The sequence below is a fragment of the Monodelphis domestica genome, chromosome X (assembly GCF_027887165.1).
Source record: "Monodelphis domestica isolate mMonDom1 chromosome X, mMonDom1.pri, whole genome shotgun sequence".
Taxonomy (NCBI): Eukaryota; Metazoa; Chordata; class Mammalia; order Didelphimorphia; family Didelphidae; genus Monodelphis; species Monodelphis domestica.
In genome coordinates, this window is record NC_077235.1 from 44,536,505 (window position 1) to 44,555,828 (window position 19,324).

General features: G+C 44.2%; 1 protein-coding gene across 5 annotated transcripts in view; it reads left to right on the top strand.

Annotated features, from left to right (window-relative positions):
• MCF2 (MCF.2 cell line derived transforming sequence) overlaps positions 1-19,324 on the top strand; it is a 137,694-nt gene that overhangs the window by 113,190 nt on the left and 5,180 nt on the right. For all 5 annotated transcript variants that reach the window (XM_056809622.1, XM_056809627.1, XM_056809623.1 and 2 more), the window contains 6 exons: positions 4,143-4,235; positions 6,364-6,442; positions 9,212-9,275; positions 12,789-12,895; positions 14,394-14,506; positions 18,871-18,971. In XM_056809622.1, the coding sequence (XP_056665600.1) occupies positions 4,143-4,235; positions 6,364-6,442; positions 9,212-9,275; positions 12,789-12,895; positions 14,394-14,506; positions 18,871-18,948 (534 nt within the window). In that variant the 3' untranslated portion in view covers positions 18,949-18,971. The remainder of the gene's footprint in view (positions 1-4,142; positions 4,236-6,363; positions 6,443-9,211; positions 9,276-12,788; positions 12,896-14,393; positions 14,507-18,870; positions 18,972-19,324) is intronic.

The following is a 19,324-nucleotide window of genomic DNA, read 5'->3' on the forward strand; positions in this document are numbered from 1 at the left end:
CCAAAGGGATCTGTAAGACAAAAAGGTTAAGGACCTTGATCTCAGCCAAAGAAATAAGCATATTGGCCACATCTGAGTCTCTATGCCTCATTTCACATCATCTAAAATACAGCATCTCTCTGTTGAAAGATGGAAGTCCTGTTTCACCAGGCGTCCACGGAAGTCACAACGTGTTTTTGCTTTGATCAGTTATTATGTCTTTTGGTGATGTCTTCCCTTGTCTGTTGTGTAAATTGTTCTTTTTCTGCTTGCTGTTTCTCTGAACTCTTTATATTTGCCCTTTCTTATGGTACAATAATAATGCATTCCATTCAGATGCTACAATCTGTTTATCTCTTTCTGGAGTTCACCTTCTTGTGCCGCTACGAAAATGTTGCTCTAAATGTTCCCGTTTGCCGTCTGTCTCTGCTCTACTTGAGGTATATGCCCAGGAGTGAAATCTCTAGGTCAAAGGGTATTTATGATTCATTGACTTTTCCAGTGAAATGCCAAATTCTTTTCCAGAATGTTCCCAACACTTTTGATGAGCAAATTCAAGAGTTTTTATTTTCAGTCTAATTTCCTTCCTGATGGACCCAGCAATCCCCAACCTGGTGGTAAGAGCTGTTGAAGAGGTGTGAATTATGTGTAATTAAAATGTTTGCTGGAAGTGGGAAAGTGATTTAATCACTGTTCGAACCTCTTCAGATGCTCTTAGCAAGCCGTCAGAGTTTTAGGGTTGCTGCTTCCAAACGCCAGGGGGGAATTTATATGAATAAAAAAACTTCACCAAACTTATGTTTGTTCCCCATAATTGGAGGACAGGGTTGGTGAGGAGTATGGAACAGAAAATGCCGTGTATAAATGCCGTGGGCCTTGTTTTTCCTGAAGAGAACTGATTTTGTTGCCAGCAGAGAAGAAATGAGACTTGGCTAGGTAACCGTCCGTCCATCCCAGATTTTCCAGGACAGTCCCCGTTTCAAGATAAGAATATGTCCTTTGGATGAGTCTTTGCAAAAAGAATTTCCTTTGTCAGACCATATGTCCTTATTTTTGGCTCAAAAATACAGTCCTCTGAATGGGTGTTTTGTTAGGCCATTTCTTCCTTCCATGACAAGTGATCTGAGTTCTACCAAATCCCTCTTTTTACCACCAAAGAATGACTTTGCAGGTAGGGTTTTTGACTTCATAGCTTTAGCTTTCCAAAGAAAGAAATGATCCAAATGTTATGGCAACAGGACTCATCGGAAAGAAGCTGGAGTTGGTGTTTAGAGCCTTAGATTCTAGGCCTGGCTTTGCTAAGGACCAGCTCTGTGGCCACGGCAAATTGTCTGGCCTCTCTGGGGTGTCCAGGAAAAGTTGAGGGGGTTGGACAAGACCAGGGCCTCTCTTAACTTTTTCTGTGGCAATCTGGTCAGGGCTCTGAATCCCTTCTCAAAAAATTGTAAACAGTTGAAGGAATTGCTACATTTCAGTTGGTCATCAGCGAACATGAAGATGTGATTCTGTTTTGCCATCCAAGTCATGTGGCTCTTGGGCGTATGTGGACCCCAACTTCAGAAGCCCTGCACCGGGCGGTCTCTGAGGCTCTCTTTGGCTCCGGCAATGAGTCTGTGTTTTGTGCTGAGACATTTCTTAGTGGAAATGTGTTTTGTGCTGAGACCGTGATACCTGGCTAAAACACCTAATTACAATCTAGGATGCCAGGCCATGCAGACAGATATTCTCATATCTATAGGCAGTTTTCGGAGCCTGCGGATTGCAGTTCAGTTGCTTATTTGCTTGGCTAGAGGAAGTTTCCTCACCAGAAGTTTCCTAAACCAATGGAGTCACAGCTCTGTGTTCCTCCTCCTAATTGGCCAGAATTTTCCCATTTGCCCTCCTGTAGCGTAGGTTCAGGGAAGGTCCTCTAAGAGCATCTCAAGCCAATTTTCCAAAGCATGTGTCCTAATAAGTCGGGCCTTAAATCCTCCTCCCTCCAGAGACTCAAAGGAAATGTTTTTCTCTGGTCGTTCGAGCAGTGGGCTAGTTGGGAGCCCCCGGAATCTTTGGTCGCCAGCTCTCTTGTCACACTTGGGTGACTTTGAACAAGCCACGAGGTATCCTGGGGCCTCTCTCAGTGTGACTACAAAACAGGGTTAAAAGTTAGAACTCCTGGACCTTCGGAATGCAGCTGGCTACCCCTGGGGGGAAACCTGCATAATAGAGTCTGAGCTTTTCATGACCACCAGAGAGAAAAAAGGAAATATGGAATCTGTCTTACTACTTTGGGAGGAGGAGGAGGAGGAGGAGAGAAGGAGGAGGAGGAAGAGGAGGAGGAGAGGAGGGGGAGGAGGAAGAGGAGGAGGAGAGGAGGGGGAGGAGGAGGAGAGGAGGGGGAGGAGGAGGAAGAGGAGGAGGAGGAGGAGGAGTGGAGGAGAGGAATGCTTGTAACCTCTCCTTTTCTCTTCCTCTTCTTTCCCTCATCCTCTACTCAGACACCCACCTGAGTTGTTTGCAGCAGCTCAGAATGCCTTATGAATGTAACACACTATCATTGTCCTAAGGGTTCTCCAAGTGTTGTGAAATGCTTTATCCATCTCTATTTCCTCATTTGATCCTTTCACCTCCTCTGTGATGTAAGTCCTACAGGCGTCACTCTCCCTACTTTACAGGTGAAGAAGCTGAGGCTCATGGAGATGAGGCGACTTGTCTCCTAGTCACCCAGCTGTGATTTCATTGGTTTGGGGTGTTCCTGATTAGAAAATTCTCTCTGCCAATACAGACACTTTCCTTCTCTGCAACATATATAAAAAAGCATTTGCTGAGGCACTGAGATATTAAGTGACTGGCCCAGGGCCACACATTTACTTTATAATAGAGCTAAAATAGTTTTCGTTTTCCACAAAAATGTAGAAATGAATAATGTCATCATACATCTATGATGGAGTAATTCGTCATTCTATGAAAAAAGGATATTTCAGGAAACCTAGAGAAGGACCAAGAAGTAGCTTGGCAACATGTTGTGATAAAAAGAACTTTGGGCTTGAAATCAGAAGACCTGGGTTAGAGTCTGTTACTTTGCCTCTTTTTTGGCCTCAGTTTCTTGCTCCACAAAATGAGCATGCTGGAAAGGACAAGCCGTAAAGTCTCTTTCAGTTCTGGCATTCTTTGATTGTACTTGAAGGAAAATTTCTGGGTACCTCCAAAGGTTAAAGCTACTGGTTCCTTAGCATGTCTTTACTTTGAAAGCTATGGGTTCCCTTTTCCTTGATGCAGGTTTTTCATTAGCAGTATTCTTGCCCACCATTTTTCACTTAAGTGTTTCTTTTCCCCAAGGAAGTACATAATACATGTGATTTTCTCCGGACATAATTAGGCTAAAGTGAGAGGAGCAAAGGCTTCGAAGGGTGGAAGGAGTTAAAGAAAATGTACATGTATAGCTACAAGAGAGGAGGATTTGAGAGGGCATCAGCCAGGCCATTTGTGATGAAAGAGAAGCTAATGTGATAACATACAGTTTCACTAAAGGAGGCAGTGGGGAGGAGATGTACCATTGGCCTAGGACAACTTTGCTACTCCCTAGAGCATCCCTGTGGTGGGTGAAGGGTAGGGAGGTAGTGTACGGTTGGCCATTTGGATGGATTTTCCAGTTTGCTTCTTCATTACTTGGAGACTGACTATTTGGAACAAAGTTAAATAAAACCAAATAAATGTGTCAGGTGAACAAGTAATGGCAAATAGTTCTTTAAATCAATTTCTTGGATACATTTTCTCATTGAACTTAAAGGGCATTTTTACTTCTGTTTCTGAAAAAAAAACATTTAAAAGGGACCACGGAGTTCATTTAAAACAGCGTCTACTTCAAAGATTTACACAGAACCAATTTAAAATGAATCACTTGGCTCAGATTTATAATGTTTGTTTTTTATCTCTTCTAGAACTAATAATCCATTTTCCAAATTACAATGAGTGCTTTGAGTTGAGCTCTAATGTTTCACCAAAAACATTTATGTGTTCTTAACTACAATAGAATTTGTGGCTTGGTAATTCATAATTGCTGAGCACAAAATGTTCATTTTGTAGGGAGCATGACATTTTTTAATGTAGAATATGATACTGTGCGTGGATCTCATTAAATTTCAGATAAAAAAGACTCAGGAGAATTTGTCCTCGTTTTGCAGATGAGTGCCATTGGAATCACCGAGAATGTGAAAGGAGATAGCCGCAAATTTGAAATCTGGTACAGTGGGCGTGAAGAAGTTTACATTATGCAGGTTGGTGACTTTCTAAGATGGCCTTCCTCTCCTGTTGTACCTGTTAGATAGAAGTCTGACTTTCTAAAGCTCATAAATCATGGGGTGTGTTTTTATCTCACAAAAATTTCCACATCTGATTTTCTTTGCCATAGAGAAGTGATGGCGAACCTATGGCATAGATGCCAAAGATGGCACTCAGAGTGCTCTCTGTGGGTACCCAACTGCCCTCCCACCCTCTCTCCCTCTCCCCTTGCCCCAAAGTTTGTTACTAGCAAGGCAGAGGTACTTGGGTGGAGCTGCCCCCTTCCCCCTCTCTACACTTGCTAAGGACATTCCTCACATCACCTCCCCCTCCAGCTCCAAATACATGATTCTATTATCCTGTGTGATCTTGGGTATGTCCCTTACCTCTTAGGAGTCTAGGTTTCCCCATCTGTAAAAAGGGTTGGATTTGATGATCTCCAAGATTCCTTACCTGTTCTAACATTGTACAATCTCCTATGTCAAAGTTCTTTAACTATTCAGCTGTACTATAATTTACAGAGAAGATATGCTCCAAAAAAGGAATCTGTAGAAATCAAGTGCTTGGGGAATCAAATCATGTCTTAAATGCTCTATGGCAGTGATGGCAAACCTTTTAGAGACAGAGTGCTGGGCCCGACCCCACCCCCAGACTGAATGCCATGCCCCACCCCCAAGACCATGTGCTATGCCAGTCCTTACCACCTGGTGCTTGGTGTGCCCCCCTTACCCCACACAGGGGAGGGAGAAAGTGCTCCCATTGGTCTTTTGGGGGGAGGAAGGGGGAAAACAAGAGAACAAAACATGGAGCCACTTATTGGATGAATATATGTGGTTCTAAGTATTTCTTAATTTAAAAACAATTTTTTTTTAGCAAATACAGTTTTATATTGTTATTTTTGGTTTTAACTTTTTTTGTTCCTTTAGTAGAGTTATTGATATCTTTTAACAGAATCATTGCAGTGAATGAGGAGAGGCAATGAGGTAAAGTGTCTAGAATGCTGGGTCTGGAAGCAGAAGATCTGAGTTCAAATCCTGTCTCTTGATCCCAGCCAAGCCCCTTAACTTCCCAGTGTCCTAGACAACTCCATAGAACTAATTATTTCCAGTGGAATCCAATGAAAAAAACCCCTACTTATGGACTCAGACAATCAAAGTTCAAATCTATCTCTAATACTTACTACTCATTTGACCTTAGGTGAATGACTCCACTTCTCTGGGCTTCATTGTCCTCTTCTGTTAATAAGTGGTTAGGCTCAATGGCCCCTGGGCTTCCTTTCAGTTCTAGATCTAGGAACTTATGTCCTTCTAAATCAAGGGCTCTTCACAAATTTGGATAATTTCTCCCCAAAAATGCCCTGATAGTCTTAATTGTTAGTCCAGAAATTAAATGCTTACTTTTGTTTTTTTTTGGGGGGGGGGGTTGTTTTTCAATTAGGTGGTACAGTAGACAGTATATTGGGCCTAGAGTCAGGAAAGCCTGAGTTCAAATGTGACCTTAGATGCTGACTGTGTGACCTTATTTAAGTCACTTTACTGCCATCTGCTTCCGTTGGCTGACTGTTAAAACGGGGATAATAATAGCACCTACCTCCCAGAAATGTGAGGATCTAACAAGATCACAGTTGTTGTAAAGTGCCTAGCATAGTGCCTGGCATATAGTCAGCACTTAATAAATGCTTGCTTCTTGTTTCTTTCCCCTTTCTAAAGCAAAATGAAAAACAAGCCCCATAAAGATTATTGAAAGATACCTTCTGGTGTAACTTGAGCACTCCTAGGGAATGATCTGGGGTCGCTAGGTGGCGCTGCAGTGGCTAGAGCACTGGGCTTGGAATCGCAAACACTCATTTACTTACTAGCTTGTGGGACCCTGGGCAAGTCACTTCACCCTGTTGCCTCAGTTTCCTCATCTGTAAAATAAGCTGCAGTAGGAAATAGCAAGCCATTCTGGTATCTTTGCCAAGAAAACCCCAAAGGGGGTCACGAAGAGGCTGAAAGGACTGAAAGGCGACTGAATAATACAAGAGAATACTCCCCATTGGCTCCCTCTCACTTTCCTTTGTTCTGTCATTCCAAAGCTGGATTGCAGGAAGTCACTGACCGTCATGCTGCCCTTCCTTTTTAGGCCCAGACAATGGAATCAAAGGCAGCCTGGTTGAACGAAATAAGGAAAATTTTGTTCAAGCAGCAAGAACTTATGAAAGGTAATGTTGATGCTCAGAACTGGCTTGGGGCTGGGTGGAGGAGTGAGTGGGGCTGCCTGTTCACACACCCCGGTGCCAGCGCCTTCTTCCTGCCCCTTACAGATCCCAGGGATTCACTTTTAGCAGCCCACCCAGAGGCGATTGGGTACCCCAAGTCACCAGATTGCTTGGCAGGCTTGGATCTCAACTAATTAATTTATAGTGAAAAGGGGAAACCCTGAGAAGACGGTTATTTTGGTCAGCTGGTCAGAAAATGAAATTAACGGCATCTCGTAGGCATCTCAAAATCCACATGCCCCAAACAGAACTCACTATCTTATCCCCTTATCTGAAAAATTATCTTTGTTTTGAACTTAAGAAACGCCAAATAAAATGGGCTTTTCCATCAAGAAGAAAAAGGGGATCATACAGGAAACTGCAAATCCTCCCTTCTGAAGTTCCCTATTTCTTATCAAGTTACCACTGTTCTTTAGGTCACCCAGATTGAGCCCTTGAAAAAACAATCCCCAAATCACTCTCTCTCTCTCTCTCTCTCTCTCTCTCTCTCTCTCTCTCTCTCTCTCTCTCTCTCTCTGTCTCTGTCTCTCTGTCTCTCTGTCTGTCTCTCTCTCCCTCCCTTCCTCCCTCTCTCCCTCTCCCTCTCCCTTTCCCTCTCCCCTTTTCTGCCTCTGCAGCATCTCTCATCTCTAACATCCATCCACTTCTCTGCACTCATGTGGCTACCACCACCCTGGTTCAGGCACTCATCACCTCTTGTCTACACTATTTCAAAGTCAGTTGCTCATTTCCTCCTGCCTTGCCTTCTTTTCTCCAATCTATCCTTCACATCATCTAAGAAAAATTTTAAAAACATGAACTTTACTGTGTTGCTACCCTACTCAATAAACTCCATTGGCTCCCTATTACTTCTCAAATCAGAGACACTGCTCTGACAATTAATCCCTTCAAAACTTGACTCCAGCTCCCATTTCCATACTTATTCTATATTCCTCCCCTTTATGCACTCTTAGTCTAGCCAAACTGGCCTTCTTGTTCCTTATGTACAACACTCCATCCCCATTTTCCTGCCTCTTCACTGGCTGGCCCCCACACTGGAAATATACTCCCTCCTCCTTGTCACCTGGAATTTCTAGTTTCCTTAGAAACACAACTCAAGTACCACCATCTGCAAAGAAGTCAATCCAGTGGCCTCATTTTTAAAGATGAGGAAACTGAGGAACACATAAATGAAGTAACTTTCCAACATCATGCAGGTAGTAAATAAGTGACAGAGCAGAGCCAGAGTTCAAAGCCCGGGCCTCTGACTCTGCATCCCAATATGACACAGTGCTTGGCACATAGTGAGTACTTAAAAGATGCAGGTGAAATGAGTTGCCCAACATCACTTATATAATCCTAAAAGAGGGGGCAGCTCGGTGGCTCAGAGGATTGAGAGCCAGGCCTAGAGATGGGAGGTCCTGGGTTCAAATCTGACCTCAGACACTTCCTAGCTGTGTGACCCTGGGCAAGTCACTTGACCCCCATTGCCTAACCCTGACCACTCTTCTGCCTTGGAACCAATACACGGTATTGACTCCAAGACAGAAGGTGAGGGTTTTTTAAGAAAGCTAGTCCTAAAAGAAACAGGATGTGAATTTAAGTCCTCTGATACAGAATCTGACACTCTGATAACAGCCAATTGTATTTTAATTTGGTGTCTCTGTAATGAGGGCTTTGGGAGATCTGCTTTTCTCATGTGACTCTCTTTTTTAAAATCCTCACCTTCCATCTTAGAATCAAGACTCTATATTTATTCCAAGATAGAAGAGCTGATAGGGCTAGGCAGTTGGAGTTAACTGACTTGCCCAGGGTCACACAGCTAGGAAGTGTCTGAGGCCATATTGGAACCCAGGACCTCCCATCTCTAGGCCTGGTTCTCCATCCACTGAACCACCCAGCTGCCCCCGTCTCCTTTTTCCGTAGTTTCTCTTAGGGTGGCTTACTTTGATAACTAATCAGTTTTGTGGACTTTATGCTGCTAGTTTTAGCTTTGATCTCATTTTGTCACCTGAAATTCTTAATAATCCATCATCTTGTGAGCAATCCTGGTGATGAGGTTCTCCATATTTCATAGGATTAGAGATTTAAGTTCAAGGAGACCGAAGAGGACTTCTAGTCCACTCCTCTCATTTGTACTGATGTAGAAACTGAGGCCCACAGAAGTTAAGTGACTCTCCTAAAGTCCCATGGGTAATAAGAGGCACTGAACGAGCTCATCCTCAGACAGCACCCAGGGACCTATCAGAGCTTGCTCTCTGCTGTTAATCTTCAGGAACATAGTTTGTACTTGTGAATTTTTAAAAAAGATCTACTATGTGTCATGCATTTGTTCTAGGCTTTAGTAATACAAAGATGAGAGTGAGACAGGCCTTGCCCTCAAGGTGTTTACCTTCTGATCTGGAAGGGAATGGGCTGGGAGGAGCCCTGGGATGTTGAGTGGCCTTGCTGGTTACAGGGTTGTCATGCTTTTTGTGGAAGCAATGGTACTATTTATTCAGTTACTGCTTCTGAAGTGGGCAAGACATCAAGGCTCTTGGGAGTGACGTATGGTCTAGGGCCATTTTATGCTCATAAAATCCCATTTCGTTAGATCTTGTTCCCCTCAGTCGGTAGAATTGGTGCAGTTTCCCCCAGTGGGAAACATTTTGGGCTAAGTCCTTGAATGAAATGGGGAATGGAAGCCTTTCTGTGGTCATTGGTAACCCTTGGAATTCTGGGTTCTGTTTGCAGTTGAAAAGCAGCAGCAGAAACAGGCTGCGGAGCCAGTTCCAATTGTTTCTCAGCTGACTGACAGGTGAGTTATTTCAGGGCTCCCATCGTTGCCCCTTTCCCTAGTCTACCTTGTCTGGATGAAGAAACAGAGGCATGGAACTACCTTTGTCCTTCAGCACTGTCTTGAGTCCCAACAGTGGCTCATCAGAGGCAAAATAGGAATCAGTTTCGTCATTCATTGTTTGAGTATGGAGCCAGATGGTGTCCAACAGTCGCTGCAGTTGGACCCTAGGCGATGGGCTAGACCCATTTGCATATGGAATGTTTTTGTAGACCTGAGGCCAAGCATTAAGTTGTCATAATGTCATGGGAGGGGGTTGGGAGCTTCAGGGCAATAACACTTGGGGGGCTCCCAGATATGGCGGCTCCTACCATGTCCTTTGCACAGCTTCCTTAGGATTCAGCTAGTCGATTTCCAGAAGAGGGAGGACTCTGCTTCTGAATATGGCAGCCTCATGGTTGGGGGGAGGACTGACAGTTTTTCCAGGCTTCTACTTTTTCTCTGCTATCTGACCTCTCCCTCCGGCCTCTGTGTGTTCAGTGGGGATGGGATTCTAGAAAGTCTGCCTTGCTTTAGGGGACAGTGTCATAGCTAAGAAAAGGGTACAGCAACAACAGGGGACACTATACTTTAAAAACAACAACCCCTACCTTCCATCTTAGAATCAATACTGTGTATTGGTCCCAAGGCAGAAGAGCCATAAAGGCTAGGCCATGGGGGTGAAGGGACTTGTCCAGGGTCACACAGCTGAGGTCAGATTGGAACCCAGGACCTCCCATCTCTAGGACTGGCTCTCAATCCACTGAACTACCCAGTTGTCCTCTCAGATGTACTTTCTTAGCTCAGTAATTGTGTTTGTTTTGCTCCCTTCACTTAGGGAACTTACTCTGTAACAATGTATACTGTCCAGGCTCAGTCTCATATTTCTCTCTTCATTTAATTCACATTTATATTCTGATTTTTCCAAACTCCTTTCCTTCAACACCTGGATACCTTGATTAGATGTTGCGTTTGAGCCAGTTGGGACTCAGGAATTTAGAGTATTTCTTTGAAGGCCCTTTAGGCTGAAAGATTAAGAACTAGATGTCACCTCAGATACCCCCAAGCTCCACTCTCTCACTTTACAAAAAAATCAAAGATGGAAAGAGAGTATCAGAGCTAGGATTTGAACCCAGGACCTTGGACTCCCAATCCAATTCTCTTTCCCCTATATTACAAGGAGGCCAGTTACATTCTCTTCTTTGAGTCACAGGGAGGGATAGTTTTCTTAAAGTCTACTTTTGTACAGGACTGTGGCTGGAATTGTAGGGGCTAATGCTGGCTACAACCATTCTAGTGACTGCTTCTTAAGGAGATGCAGAATTGAGTTGACCATGATGCTTCCCACTAACCCCAATGTATCCTCAGTCTTCCCTCAATTCCTGTACCCTTTTCAGAAGACCCCCTTGCATCCCCTGGCCTCAGACTTCCTGTAACTCTCTCAGAGATTCTTTGAACTTCTCTCTACGTAGACTGGGAAGGGCTCATTGTTTCCTCTTCCATTGCCTCCCCCAGAGTTCTGGATCTGACAGCAGAGCGCCCTTGGGTGTATTTTTTCTTCTGAAAATATTTGTGAAGGATTCAGCAAGAGTTAAACCTTTTGAAATCCTGGCCTGGAGATTTATGAGCAGCTGTGCTCAAAATTCCTGCTGCAGCATCTGCAGGTCCCCAGATCAACACCCCCAAGCATTATTTTCCCTCTGGTTTCTACCCAGCCTTTCAGGGGTCGCCAGAGCTAGGGGAGCCCTGGCTGCTTCATTCTCCAAACTCTGCCAGAGTCACACAGGAGGTCTGCATCCTTCTGGGCACTCAAGACTTTTCAATACTCGGGCTTTGACCAGAAGTAATAGGATTAAAGGCTGCTAGGTTGAGGCAGTAATTGACTTCTGAACAGCTGGGGAAAACCAACCAGAATTCTTTTAAGGTTCAAGCTTCATTTATATGCACACCTTCTTTACTTCATTAAAGCTAAATGTCTGCACAGCAACAAGGAATTTCCACAATATCCCTGGCTGGGAGCTAGGGCTTTTCTTGCATATTAATGAGCAAAACCTGTTGGCTCAGAACCTGTGCTTTAATGTCTAGCAGTGTCCTGGATACAAGTGCGCCAACTCAGATGATTAGGATCAGAAGGGACGTGGGGCTCCTCTAGCATCGCCGCTACATCAGCGAGCATCCCTCCAGAATGTACCTGATAAGCAGAGCCCACTAGGATTTCCTATCAATGGGGCACACTCTTAGAAGCCTGCCTAGGCCAAGCAGTGCAAAGTAGCCCTTCATTAAGACCCCAGGGAACTGAACAATGACTGGAGAGGCTGTTAGGGGAGGAGACAATGGGGGAGAGGAGAAGACGGCAGTGCAACCCACAGACAGCCTTAGGTTTTAACCTGTTTTCTCAATAAGTAGAGACTCCTTTAATGTCCTCTAAACTCAGTGAATTGGGACCAAAATCTGGTCATTTTAATGTAGGATTGTCAAGGAGTCATTCAATCTCCTCTCTTCCCTTCCCTTCCCTTCCCTTCCCTTCCCTTCCCTTCCCTTCCCTTCCCTTCCCTTCCCTTCCCTTCCCTTCCCTTCCCTTCCCTTCCCTTCCCTTCCCTTCCCTTCCCTTCCCTTCCCTTCCCTTCCCTTCCCTTCCCTCTTAAAATCACTACTGTGTATTGGTTCCAAGGCAGAAGAGAGGTAAGGGCTAGGCAATGGGGTTCAAGTGACTTGCCCAGGGTCACACAGCTAGGGAGTGTCTGAGACCAGATTTGAAGCCAGGACCTCCCATCTCTAGACCTGACTCTCAATCCACTGAGCCACCCATTCAGTATTTTCTTGAGGATTTATAGTGAAGGGGTTCTCAGGTGGTATGTAGAGTAAAAAAAACACTCTGAGGCTCAGGAGGGGCTTATGACAGCCAGACTCTCACAGGCTACTAGAATAAAAGTATTTTTCCATTATGATAATAGTGTCAGCATAATAACAACCAGCTGTTGTGTTTACCAAGAAAGCAAAAGCTTTTCTGATTGTTTTTCACTAAACGGATTAAAGTGGGGCCAGATTGACTAGTTTGTCCCCTGTATAGATGCGATATAATTAAGAAAATTAAAATATATTTAGTGTTTTTTAAGCATAAGTCTAGAGGGTTCCAAAACTTAAATCAAATTGGTATGTCTTCCTTAACCAAAGGAGTGCCAGAAATTGAACTAAATTCCAACTAAGATCCAAATTGGAAGCACCAGCTTCAATCAGATGGATTTCTAACACCATTGTCATTGAGTGATAGCCAGGTCAATACGGGTCCAGGCTGTGAAGTCCTTGTTGCTTCCCAAAGTCCTTATAGCTTTCAAGTCCCTTGATGATGGGGCCATTTTTTGATTCCTCAGGCTCCTTAGGACCTAGACCAGCGCCACCTTTACATGGCAGAGGAGAAGCGCTTCTTATATATTTGTTGAATCGCATGTCATTTCTGATCGATGGATCATCTTCACTTTGTGGTGACTCTTTCAGAATGCAGCAGCAAATGTCCCTAAGCTCTGAAGAGAACGAATCTGATCGCACGAGCCCTGTGATGTTGGAGAATTTGGCTGTGTCACCCCAGAATAAAACAAGCAAAAGTAGGTATAAGCCCCCTCCATCTCCTTCAGCCCCAGAGAGGAGGCAGGTCTGGACAGATCTGTGTCTCCAGGTGTTTTTCTGGAGAATCACTCTGCTTGTCGAGGGCCATAATGTTTACGATGTGAACTGAGCTCATCGCTGGCTGTTAGGGCTGCAGCTATGGGCTGTGGTGCCAGCCGATAATGTTATAGCAAGGTCTAGTAGCAAAGTGTGAAGGATATTTATGAGGTCTTATAGAAAAGTGTGAGGAATATTTACAAGCTTACAAGGTTTTCTCTTACTGGCCCTTCTCTTCTTAAATCAAATGGGCCCTTTTTCTTCTGGTCTGCTAGAAACTGGCTATAGCTGGCAGGAAAGTCCACAAAGTCTCATTTGTACTAATAGGGAGGGGATGGGATGCTAGTGGATGAGGATTAGTGAAGAGACTATAATAAATTGATTTAGAGAGAAATTCAACAGAGTCTGAGAGTTGGAAGGCTGTCTCAGAGACCGGTCCTGGACAGGAACTCTGATGAAAGGTCCTCTAGTCTTTTCTTGAATACTTCTCATGAAGAGGAGCCCCCTCTTTCCCCTAGAACAAGTCCACTTGACTTCTGGTTAGCTATAATCCTTCAACTGGTTTTATTCTCATCAGGCCTAATTTAACCTCTGTACAGGTTCTCCCCTTTGCTTCTAGTCCTGCTTTTTGAGGCCAAGCAGATTAAGTCTAATCAGTTTAGAAAGGGCCAGCGGCCATGCCTTCAGAGTGTAGAACATTAGAGTTGGAAGGGATCCCAGAGGCCATGTGGTCAGTCCATCTGAGAACTGAATAGAAACACCCTCTGCAGGCCATCCATGACCAATGGTCACCAGCCTCTTCCTAAAGACCTTCAGGGAAGGCCTTCCCTGAGGCAGCCATTTCTACTTTGGACTAGCTCTCATTGTCAGAAAGTTTTTGCTGATATCATGCCTAGATCCGTCTCTCTGGGTCTTCCCACCCTTGGTTCCTGGTTCTGCCCTCTGGAGCTGAGCAGAACAAAGCTAATTTCTGTTACATGAGAAAGTCCTACAAGCACTTGAAGACCATTATCATGTCTTCAAGCTTCTATTGATGGTGACTAAGCTAGGATGATACTTCCTTTGCTGAAGATCCAGGCCTGTGTGGCCTGCTTTGATAGACAGATGAGAATCATTTTCAGTTGGTCATTCATTGTCTGCAGTTAAGCTTGTGCCATGTAAGGTGCTGATAAATGACATGCCCCCTCAAGGAGGTTCAGCTTCCTCCTATAAAATCCCTTTTAAACCTTGTGTTCTCTTAACAAGCCATTAATGTGGCTCATTGCAACCTCAACCATTCGAACCGAATTTGTGGAATACACGGGAGAGGCCTTACCATGAACAGGTGCTAGCCTTGGACCGAGGAAGCTTCCTATCTCAGCGTTTGTGCAGGAGATGCTGATTCACAACAGAAGGAAAGATAGGAGTCAGATGCTTTAGGTTTTTCGCTTTCTCTTTCAGGTTCCTCAAGGACATCACTGGCTGCGGAACTTGGTGAAAATCTGGAGGAATGGACTAACAGTAGCTTACTATTGCCTTACACAGACACAGAGGAGGAGGATGGGAGCTATTTGGTTAGTGATGATACACTGAAATAAAAGGTGTTGTGGCCAAGTTAAGTGAAAAAAGAGGGCCAGCCCTGGTGGGTGGTTTCTCTGTTTCACTGAGGTCCTGAGGTATATGCCATGCAAAAAGAATGTGAATCCAATTGTATTGTTAACCACATGGAAGTGCCCCTCACTTTTACATGAACCTGATTTGTCTACACATAGAGAACTTCCCTTGAGGTCGACCAGATAAATGTCCTAGATCTTCAGGTCTGTCCATTGAGTATACTATCCCCTGTCACTTGGAATTGGCCAGTTCTTATCATTCGGTAAGCTTTGCGGCTCTTTTCTAACTAGACAAGGGAGGTAGAAGCTAAGACCAAATGAAAACTAAATAAGCTTTACAAAGAATTGCCTTTTGTCTTATAGGTAGACCAGAACTACCATTGGGATTCCAAAGCGTTGGCTCAAAAATAACCAAATCAATAAATGTTTGATCATTTTGGCCACAAAAATAAACAATACACAGGGTAGGAGTTGGCTGGATGTAACCAGGTCCGTCCTCAGATAGATGTAATAAGGAAGGATACAGATAAGCTAAATATCCCAAATTCCCAATTGTAAGAGCCACATGATGTCCTGACTCTTAGTCCAGTGCTCATTTCATTCCATCATGCTGTTCAGAATGCTCTACCCCTGGATCTCTGCCTCCCCAAATCTCTTCCTTCAAGATTTGGCTCAGATGCTATTCCTCCCAGCATCTGAGCTGTAAAATTAAGGAATTGAAGCAGATAATGAGAAGAGTTATAACATTTGCCATTCATATTCTCACATTTGGGCTTTACAACAATCCTGGGAGGGTAGGTGCTATTTTCCCTATTTTACAGATCAGGAAACCAAGATTCAAAAAAGTAGCATATGACCCTCCCAGCAGGGCCACGTAGCTACAATGGATCAGAGACGTATCCGATCTCAGATCTTCCTGACCTTAGGGCCCAGCACATTAGTCTCTTCACTGCCTATTTGTGATGGTTGCAATTCCAGTTTAAAGGATCAGCCCAAATGAACATTTTCTATAATAGATAGCAAACATCTAGAGCTCATCACCCCGGTAGGATATATCTACGGCCAGCCAGCAGTGAGCCATTGGTGTAGTATCAGGGCTATTAGGAGGGAGGCATAGCCCTAGTTTTTTGAGGTCAGCAGCATGGAGGACAATCACTGTTTCCCCATTTTATGATATGTTTGTTGAGTGGCTACCATGGGCATTCTGTCCTTGGAATATAAGCTCTTTGAGGGCAGGGCCTGTTTCACTTTGATGTTTTTATCTCCAGACCTAGCACAATACCTGGCACATGGAAAGTGCTTAGTAAATGCTTGTTGGGTCAAGATCAGATTGCACACTGGGGATACAAAGACCAAAAATAAAGTGAAACTTGTCCTCAAGGAGTTTGCATTCTCCTGGGAGGGGTGGGGATGTAATTTGTACATAAGTCTGTAAGTACCAATCAACCCTAACCTGCACATAAAGGTTGGTACTTGAACTGAGCCTTGAAGAGAACTGAGGATGGCAAGAGGAGATGAGAATAGAAAGCAGTCCAGCCTTGGTTCCTGGGTAAAGGGGGGGCAGAATTTTGCACTGGCTGGCCCAAGGGGCCTATCTAGTGAGATACTTTTTAGGTTGAAGGAGAGGGGACCTTGGCCTAGAAGTTTCTCTTAAACTTGGAAATGTATTATAAACCCACTCATGTCTTTCTCATTGGGAGAAAAGACTGTTGATCGAAAGTAATATTGAAAAGAATCAGCATTTTGGTGAGTCCAAACCAAGTGACTGGGATAGAGAGGGTGCTGGTGATATGAAGCCCAAATGGGCGCAGAACATCACAGGGTAGTTGGCCACAGATAATTGACACATGGATAAGCTGGGATTGACAAGTCTTTTTAACTTCAGCTTTGTCCCAGCTGTAGTGTCTGCAAGGGAGACAAATCTCTCATGATTGATGAACGTTTCGTAGCGAGTCATAAATCCCAATGTGGAATGTTGCAAAGTGGAAGACATATTTTTCCCTAAAAAGCATTGCCAGTACCAGTTTGTTATAACACAAGCAAGAGAGTGCTTACCTTCTCTTTACCCTTTCTTGCTTGCCAATGGGGGTTTCGGAGGCCTCTGCTGTCAGCTTCTGTTGACAAAGGGTATCTGTCCAGTTGGAGTGATCCATGGCTTCTTTCTGGGTCCACTCTCTCCCTGTGCAGCATATTCCTGCCCCTCTCCCCAATCACATATCTTGAACCCTCACCGGCTAGACTTAAGAAGCCACCAAATCTGGTTCCCAAAGGTTGAGACACTGCAAGAAGAGTAAGATGATGTATTTCAAAGGCAAAATATTACCGACTTTGGGGATTATCTGCCTTTCTGAGTTCTCCAGGCCACTGTTCCAAGCACTCCCTGGCAATGGCCAGTGGCCATTGAAGAGCTGGCAGAGTTGCCCCTGGCCAGGGCGCCAAGCTCATCTGTAGAGGTTCTACCATTGTGCCTTGGACTCATAGGTGCCTTACTTTGGTGCAACCTCTATGCGGATTAACCCTTAGCTCTCTCCTTCGTGCTGTTGAGCCTGTCTGGAAAACCTACTTCTCAAGAGATTTGCAGCCCTGATCTTGTCGTGGACATGTTTTCAGTCTCATTTCTGTGGATATGCAGATCATTGACTGAGAGACTAACTTTTTTTGGTATTTGAATTTTTGTTGTTGTCGTTGTTTGTACTTTGAAGTGATTCCAGTGTTAGAGAGCTTCTGCGAGTGAATTCTCATCCCCGTATGCTTCTGCCCTCGCAAACCATGCTTTGTTTTTATTCTCTGTCCACTCTTGAGCTCAGTATAGTCAGTGTGCCTTGGGCTGTTTGCTATATGGATGGGTTCTTTTTGAAATCACATCAACAGACAGCTGAGGTTGAGCAAGGAACGCTATTGTGCTTTTAGAAGCTTTCAACGGGACCCTCTCATTTCAGCTTGTGTCGTAGGGGGCGAAGCCCAAGAGTCCCGGTGGTTCGTAAAGTTATCGTCCACAGTCGTTGCCTTTCATATGTGCCAAAAGGAATTTTTCATGAAATTACTTTACCAGTACAGTATTTTAAAATTAAAAAAATGAATATGTTTCCAAGATTTATTCTTAGAAATGATGTAATTCAGAATTTAGTTGTTCTATTATTTTCTGTCTCTGGCGAAAGGAGAATTGATATCAAATAAAAATGTATTCTTTATGCTAAGCCTTTCTCCCTTCTGCTTTGTGACCATCAGCGTCTCTACCTTTACGTCTGCCAGACTAATGCCTCGCACTCCAGCTTCTCCCTGTTACTTATATTGCAGAGAACGTTATTTGTGTCAGGTGATGGCCACAGAGTTTGTCTGTAACACTCTCTCCAAGCAACTTTCTAGCTTCTAGGAAAGTATAAAGTTCTTAAAGAATGTGAGGAGGAAGAATCAGATGATGAGCTGTTTAAAAATGGGGGTTCCAGTCTACTACATGGGAATGATGAGGCAGAAGCGTGGGTGCCATGCCTGAAATGCCTTTCCTTCCTTCTTGTGAGGGAATGTTGGTACCAAAAAAATCACCCTTTTTGCATACTCTGGACCCTTGGTAACCCATCCTTCTTTGGTGCCTCCCATGCTAAGAAGGAGAGGAGTCATGTTTCTTACCAGGAATGGGATTCATTTTCCCTATCTGGGCACACGCTTTGAGAAATGGACTCTCAATGAGCCCATGCCCTCCTTCTTGGTTTCCCTTCTGCCTGGCTGTGGTGGCTGAGACTTCTGAGCTGACTAATAGCTGTGCTACGTTGCATTGGTTCAGTTCAAGTCCTTCTTGGTATTTCTCCCAATAAGTCCGCTGCTATCAGCTCTGAATATTGACCTAGGCCAGATGGGATGACTGCCTGCCTCAGGAGGGCTTTGTGTTGTACTCGTTACTGAATTATATTGGTCAAGGGCCTTATTTTAGCCTAAAAGAATATGAGATGGTCAGGAGGTCATTGGATGCCACTGATTGCTTGTAAACTCTATAATACTGTGATTTTGATGACTGTTCAGAAGGGGAGCCTTCGGAGCCTTTCACACTTCAAGACAAAATTCCGATGCTTTTGTGCAATGCCCAAGGACATTTGGTCTTGACGGAGTCATTGGTTTGGACTGGAGCCCTCTATTAACCAGGTGCCAGGTCTCTAAGAGACCATGAACTATGGCTAGAAGCCATTACAAACAGCCATCGTGGATCTAACAATTTCCTTTGTCAGAGGTCAACCTGAAGGGTAAACATTTATGCTACCATATTCCATGTTTAGGTTCTTAATTAGCGCACTCTTGCCATTGTTGGCCATTAATTCATTTATTATTTAAAGGTCGACGCGCATTCTAAACAGAAGAAAAGAAGGTGTGATTCCGGGGGACAGTTCACAGAATGTATTCTGGGACAGTAGGGTTCCGAAGGCCCGAGTTAAAGGTATTATGTGAGTTAATGTGTTAGCTGCTTTTAAGGCCGGATCATAGATGTAACTAAGCTACATCTATGTCACACTGTATGCCAGACAGGCATACAGGAGGGTCAGCTTGGCCCTTAGAAATATAGCTGCAAATATGTGAGTTGGGTTGGGGCGTGGGGGCTTCTTTTCCCATTGATAGCTTTGATATTAGGTATTTCTTTTCTTTTTGCAAGTTAAATTTCCCCTCTTCCCCAACGCTGCTGTGGTTGAGAGAACCAGCGCCGGGAGTGGGGAGGGAGGAGGGAAGAGGGGTGGGGAAAATCGTGAATCATGGAACCATGGGAAAATATTCAAAAAAAAGAAATACAAAACA